The 6,982-nt window shown below is 37.5% G+C and overlaps 1 protein-coding gene across 1 annotated transcript; it reads left to right on the forward strand.

The window, feature by feature from the left end:
• Window positions 1–1,896: 1,896 nt before the first annotated feature.
• Window positions 1,897–4,761, forward strand: LOC138037691 (uncharacterized). Its single transcript, XM_068883594.1, has 5 exons — window positions 1,897–2,022; window positions 2,178–2,541; window positions 3,014–3,208; window positions 3,780–3,966; window positions 4,481–4,761. Exons 1-5 carry the CDS (start codon window positions 2,009–2,011, stop codon window positions 4,759–4,761), a joined length of 1,041 nt encoding a protein of 346 aa, XP_068739695.1. The 5' UTR covers window positions 1,897–2,008.
• Window positions 4,762–6,982: the final 2,221 nt, after the last annotated feature.

Here is a 6,982-nt window from a genome sequence, read left to right on the forward strand (position 1 = left end):
TTTTTATGATTATTTAAAAACGCTGAAATTGACCGCCATTTTGGCACACCACTTGTATTAGTCTTCTCACGGTCATAGAGGACTTGTGACGTAGGTTAAGGAACACTTGACCTCAGAAGTATACAGGCTTGAGAAGACTTGAGAGGTTTTTGACCGAGAGTTTATCGAGTAAAAGGTCAAGAATGCCCGAAAGATGTGTTGCTGCACGATGCGACAACACAGCAGACCCCACAAAAGGAATTAGTATGCACAGATTTCCTTTTCTGAACTCTGAAAACCCCATTGCACAGAGACGAAGGAAAAAATGGATCGACTTCGTCCTTTCGAAGAGGAAGAACTGGGTGCCCGGGAAAACGTCTTCATTGTGCTCGATGCACTTCAAAGAGGAAGATTTTCAGTTTCGTTTGGACTCGAAAATGAAACGATCGTTGAAGTCTGACGAAATTGGGATTTGTGTGTACCCTTCGATTCACGCTGGTACAGAAGTGGAAGAAGCCCCTACCAAGCGAAGAAAACGAATGGTGAGTTTTATTGTAATTGTGTGAAATATTTATCTCCACGTGTTGCGAGTGTCCATTGTCGAATAAGAAGTTCTCCTTAAAAGCCACTTTTGGAAAAAAATGTGTGGTTTATTGTTCTGGTTTAGTACTGCTGCTTATGCATTTCCTTTCGCAGTTAGTGAGATCTGCCAAGGCTCGGTTAAAGACATTAGACACGGAGGCTGATCATGAAACTTCAGTTTCGGCGCATTCAACATCGCTGTCATCTTCCGACGTGATACCGTCAAGTAGTCAAGAAGTAAGATAGTTGTTGATGTATACCAAGAACCGTGATCATAATTTTGGAGAAATAACAGCGAGGGCAACATATGTTTTAATGAAAATGCTTTTCACATATGTTTTACAGTGTGACCTACCAGTAGATACTCCAGTTTCCCCAAATGCAGTGGACTCCAGTGCTACATGTAGCACTTACGAGGTAAAGCTCTTGATGTGAAATCTTACACTGTGCGATGAGCATTATGCCCTCATATATTGTTATTTGACCTATAAATTAGTTGTAATATATTTTAAAGTTTATTTTGTTTACATTTCATTATCTAAGTAATGTATTTTAATTTATTATAATAGCTCAGGGAGCAATTATTACAGAATGCAGGGCCACTTCGTTCCACTTGTTTTACATGTGTCAAAATCCTTTGAAGATTGAAGTACAAAACAATAGGCACTTTTGTTATTCAATGAGATATAAATAAGTGGCCTTGTATTCTGTAGTTTAGCCACCAGTCTGTAGGTTAGATAACTACAACAGCAAAAAAAACTAATAAAAACTTTTTGGATGTTACATTATAGCCATTTAATTATTATTTTGCAGGAAGATGTTACACAGATGACTGAGGGTGCTGGTGTTGATTTAGGACTACAGTCTGATGCTAGCATGCAAATGGTACAGTGCTGTATGCATTTCTCTAAAAATGTTATACTTAGTTGAAAGAAATGTCAGTTTAACAACCAAGGTTGCTAATTATTCCAAACTTTTCTAACATAGGGGACATCCACGCAGGCCCTTGCTGATGACCTATTAAAAGTAAACAGTATCAATCGAGAGAATGAAGTTTTGAAGAGGCAGTTGAATGGTGCAAGAGAAGCCCTCAAAAACTGTAAAGGCCAAAAAAGGCAGCTCAAGCGTAAAGGTTTGTAAGAATGACACTTCTAAATGCTTGAGAGGAATTTTAAATTTTTGTAATGTCTTGAAATTAATAACAAAACTATTTTTATTCCCAGTTGACCGACTGACACATGAGCTTCAAGCCCTCAAGTGGGAAATGGCTAGAGAAGAAGAGCAGGATCAGGAGTCGGAAATTGACGAGGACTTCCTTGGCAGTGACCAGGATGAGGACGATGACGCTGACACCATCGAAGAAGAACCTGACTTTTCTTGTGGATACCAAGAAGGGCTTTCCAGTGAGAGTGCAGAGGATAGCGAAACAGAGGATGAGGAGACACAAATGAAAAGCAAGAGGTACACACAAACATTAGAAACTGGATAAGCAATAATATTATTGGAGAAACATTCATGTGTACATGTATTAAGGAAATATATAGTGCAAATGATGAGTAATGAACAACCATCAGATTAACTTTCTTCCTGGTTTGCATTTTTTTTTTGGTTGGCAGGATCCCCCTATCAAGTTCCTATCACGACATCAGAACAGAGCCTAAGTACATAGTGTTCTTGTCAAAACTGCTGCTGCTCTTTCAGTTCTGCCATGTTTGTCGCACAGGAAGGAAGCCTGAGATAACAGCAGAGCAGACTGGAACTGGGATAGTGATTAAAACGGTCTGTACCAATTCCAGTTGCAGAAAGGAGTTCATTTGGACCAGTCAGCCTTTTATGCCTGGCACTAAGATACTTGCTGGTAACTTCCTAATATCTATGGCCGTGCTTTTTGCTGGTGGATCTTTTACAAAAGTTAGACAGATCTTCTTGCACATGGGTCTGGCTTGCACTTCATTCAGCACATTCTTCCGACATCAACGGGTAAATGATCATTGTGAAAGAAAAAAAAAAAAACCTTATTTTGAGCAGTCTGTAAACGGTCAGGTGTCGTACCAGCTGGAGCCAGTTTAAACAAGCCATTAGGCTACAACCTGTTTAGTGCTCTCTTACCAAGTAATTCATACAATGTAGAAGGGAATTTTTCGCCATGAAAGAAATATTTTCCAAATGTTGTTTTCACTTTCTTAGATAAATCCAGGGGTGAGCATGAATGAGACTTAAATTCCTTATGATAAGCATTACATGTGTCCTTCTTGGTAAAAAGTCACCCAAATACACACAATTCTGTCAAACCTGAGGCAATCTGAAAATGTCAAATAACCCTGCCAAATATGAAGAACTAATTCAACAATACTTGTGTTCAATCCTAGACATAAGTGCACTTCTTTATCCAAAAAGACTGAAAATTTTATATCACACGACTGAATACGTAATTCGTTGATTATTGTTTTAGAATATGCTGATTCCTACTGTGCACTTGTTTTGGAAGAGGTATCAAACAAACCTGTTGTCTCGTCTGAAAGATATGGGAGGAATAACACTGTCAGGTGATGGGCGCCATGACAGCATGGGTCATTGTGCCAAGTATTGTGCATACACAATCTTCTGTTGCACATTACCAAGCATCATCCATTTTGCACTTATACAGGTATGCTAATAAGTTATGACTATCATGTTTTATTGTGCTTATAGAAATACACATGCATATGATTATATCAACTTGAACATTTCAAAGGGTAGAATGTGTAGTTCCAGAAAATATCCATACCCACCCCAAGGAAGGTTAATGGAAATTCCAAGGGTGAGGGAGGTTTCAAAAGCTCAATTTTTTGAAGGAAAGTGTGACATAAAAATGGAATTTCTAGAGGGGTGGGGGGTTCAAGCTAAAAAATCTTTAGTGGGAGGGGTATGGATATTTTCTGGAACAACACAATGTACAGACTGACGCCTACTTGAGATGGAACAATAGCTCTGTGTGTAATGAATCTTATACCATTGGTGCATGATATGTGGTGGCATAAATGCAGGATATATTGTAAACAAAACTATTGTTAGAGCAAGATTCTTTCGAATGAGACTGGATCATTCTTGTATCCTAGTGTTTTATTTTGCTATTACTACCATAAGCCCCTTTTGTCTAAAATTTTAAACCTTTCCTAATACTGTTTTAGAATGCATGTTCAGTTCTGAACTTACCCTTTTTCTATTTTTGTTGTCAGAGAAATCAAGCTGGAAGCTCCCCTGCCATGGAGTTTATGGGCTTCCAAAAATGCATGGACTTTCTGGTGGGATTTGGCATTGTAATTGCAGCCTTTATTTCCGACAGGCATACCCAAATAGCAAGTCACATGAAGAATGTTTTATCACATATAACGCATTACTTTGATCTCTGGCATCTTAAAAAGAGTATGATCATTAATAATTATTATTCTGTTGAATATTATCTGCATTGTTATCTTTGTATTTTATTAAGCAAGAAAAGGGCGGAGACACTTCACAGCTCTTTGTACTATTGGCAAATTTTGTCTCTAGCTCTTGCAATTAACTGATAACCCCCCTCCACTCACATTTCCCCCACAATGTTAGACTAAGTTGCTTTCTTCATGGACAATGTAGAATAAAATCTCAATCATTTGAATAAGAATATAGAAAAATTCAATACTGGGAGAATTGAAAGTTGTTCTAACTTGTGTTTAACTGTCTCAACTACTTTTATCACTTATTGCAGTGTTTTACAATCGTAGTTTCCATAGTATCTGCAGTGATCTATTTGAACCTCCCACACATTTTACACAGGAAATACTCTATGTCCATTGGGCAAATCCTCATTTCAATCCAATCCTAAAGGGCAAGCTGCAATTAGATTATGCTTCCTTATGGTATGTATTGATGTTGCTCATATTTCTTTTAATTTTGACAGAGATCACCAAATTACTTAACAAACTAACAAAAGAAAAGGGGAATGAAGAACTACAGCCATGGGTTAAGCCCTGTGAGAGGCACTTGTACTGGAGTGCAACATCCACACTAGATGGGAATGGAAAGGTCATCTGGGCTAAGTTTAAGTCATTCCTTAGCCATATCATTAATAGGCACACTAACTTGGATGACCCACTTTTTAACAAGTGTGCACATGGAGACATCCCTGATCGCAAATGGATTGATCCAGGTATTGTTTATTTCTCTTGCTATTTGATATGACTTTTTTCTCAAAATTCCTTGCCTAAATTCCATTAATTTTGCAGAAATATTGTAAATTTTATCAACTTGCAAACACATAAATGAACTCTTCAAACAAGTATTAGCCAATATTAAATTTTGCCACAGTAAACCTAACTGGTTAATGTTTATGACATGTATTTATGGTTATTAGGTAATAAGTACCAGTATTATTATTTCAGAGCATACAGTGTACGATAAAGTAAAGAAGGCCCTCACTTCTGACAGTCTGAAAAAGGGCATCATTCAAGCTTCCCCAAGTGCACAAACTGATTGTCTGGAAGGCTTCCACTCGGTGTTGAACCAGTTTGCACCAAAGATAATTGCTTATTCCTATCTTGGAATGTACTGCAGGTGTGAGAAAAAAAATTATCTTTAATAATGGTTATGCTGTAGTGGTTTATCGACGGTGGTACATGATTTTTATCCCAACAAACCCCTTAGTAGCAAAGGTACAGTGTACATGTTTGGTCATATTTTCATCAGTTGTATTGTTTATGTCTTGTAGGCACATTTTGGCTGCCCTGCATTTCAACTACAACCTTCACAGAGAAGACAAAGTAAACCAAGATGACAGTGTCTCAGTCAAAGTAACCTACCTGAAGTTCAAGAATGGGGAAGGAACTGTCAGAAATAGGAAAATTGAACAGAACTTTGGTATTTATGAATTCTAACATGTTACCTCATGATGTCTTGTGATTGATCGATGCTGCAATTGTACGAAAAAACACAGAAGTCATTCACTGTTAATGCTCGTCCCAAACCCCAAGCAAGCATCTGTAGACTGACTGAAATAGCTACACTGTGTGCTAATTGTTGTTAACAATTTCCAGATTATGTTGGTGAACTTTTCCAGTTTTTTCTGGCCCTAAGCAAGCAGCAACTTCGGGAAACGTGCAATGAATTGCAAACTATAGTTCCATCGCCCATGAACACCATGCTCGATAAGCAACCCCGGGAGGAGGCCATAAGGAAACAGAAAGAACGCTCAAGCATGGTTTCAAAGGATGTCCCTCCCACTGCAGCAGGTACATGCTGCTATGGAAACTTTGTGTTTAGACTTTTACTTCACATCCATGATAATCTTGTTATGTGCCAAATGCATTATTGAAAAATTGTGATAAATGTATAATCTTATACACACAAAATGTTTTATTTTGTTAAATAGCCCTGAACGTTTAAGAGTAGGAGTAAATTCTAATTACAACAGGAAAAACATTCTCTTTCGGTGGAATTTGTTTACAATATTCAAAGAATTAAGAAACAAGTATTTGCTTTATTATTGCAGTGTCAGATCAAGTGACCAATGAAAGGACAGAGCAACCAACAAGAGCACGTCCACTATGTTCTGCCTGCAGAAACCCAATGAGAGGTCACAAATCTGTGACTGACTGTCCAAGAAATAGAAGATAGAAATCCTAATGCCTCATATGCTGAGTGTCTGTTTTCCAAATCACTCAATGCTTGGCAAATTTTTGAATTTTTGAATCAGTATATTGTGATTTACTTTCAGTTTTTTTTAACCCAATGATTCATCTTATCGCAGTGGGAGAATATGTGCACATGTTGGAAACACGGAATATGCAAATGTTACTAAAGTTACAAGAGTAATGATAATAACTTCTAAAAAATAAGTGTTCAATATAAAACTTGACTTTAGTCTACTCTACAAAACTATCAGTCAAACTCTCCTAGTTCGAAACCAGCCGACTCCTTGTCCTCATCACTTTTAAATGTCTTTCTAATAGCAGAATATGCACAAGCTGGAAGGGGAATTCTTTTCTTGCCCAAGTAGCCATACACAAGCCTGATAAATTCCCTATGGGCTATTGCTCGGAGATACCTAGAAGAGGAGAGACCAAAACATAATAATAAAGCACCATTTTAGGATGATATTTATTACTTATTTACTATTTTCCAATGCTACTGGCAAGTGGTCAGCGGTCTTAGTAATTAACAAATAAAGAGGCCTAAGCTAGTATTACACTGTGATATAAAATGCAATGGCAGTTGAGAACATGTGGGAAATGTAGAACACATGAGCTGGTGGGGAGTATTTTCTACATTTTGAGTGTTTCCAAATGTATGGAGTGTTTTATCACAGTGTAATACATGGATTAGGCTTCTTTATTTGCTTTATGATGTAGAGGTTATGTTGCGAAAAATAATAAAACACACTTTTTCTTTGTTATTATACTCACTG

The sequence above is a fragment of the Montipora capricornis genome, chromosome 2 (assembly GCF_036669925.1).
Source record: "Montipora capricornis isolate CH-2021 chromosome 2, ASM3666992v2, whole genome shotgun sequence".
NCBI classification, from domain to species: domain Eukaryota; kingdom Metazoa; phylum Cnidaria; class Anthozoa; order Scleractinia; family Acroporidae; genus Montipora; species Montipora capricornis.

What these genes read in the sequence shown, in the direction of transcription:
- LOC138037691 (XM_068883594.1), top strand. An exon ending in CATTCTTCCGACATCAACGG is followed by an intron (nt 2,542 to 3,013) that starts GTAAATGATCAT and finishes TTATTGTTTTAG; the next exon opens with AATATGCTGATTCCTACTGT. An exon ending in TCCATTTTGCACTTATACAG is followed by an intron (nt 3,209 to 3,779) that starts GTATGCTAATAA and finishes TTTTGTTGTCAG; the next exon opens with AGAAATCAAGCTGGAAGCTC.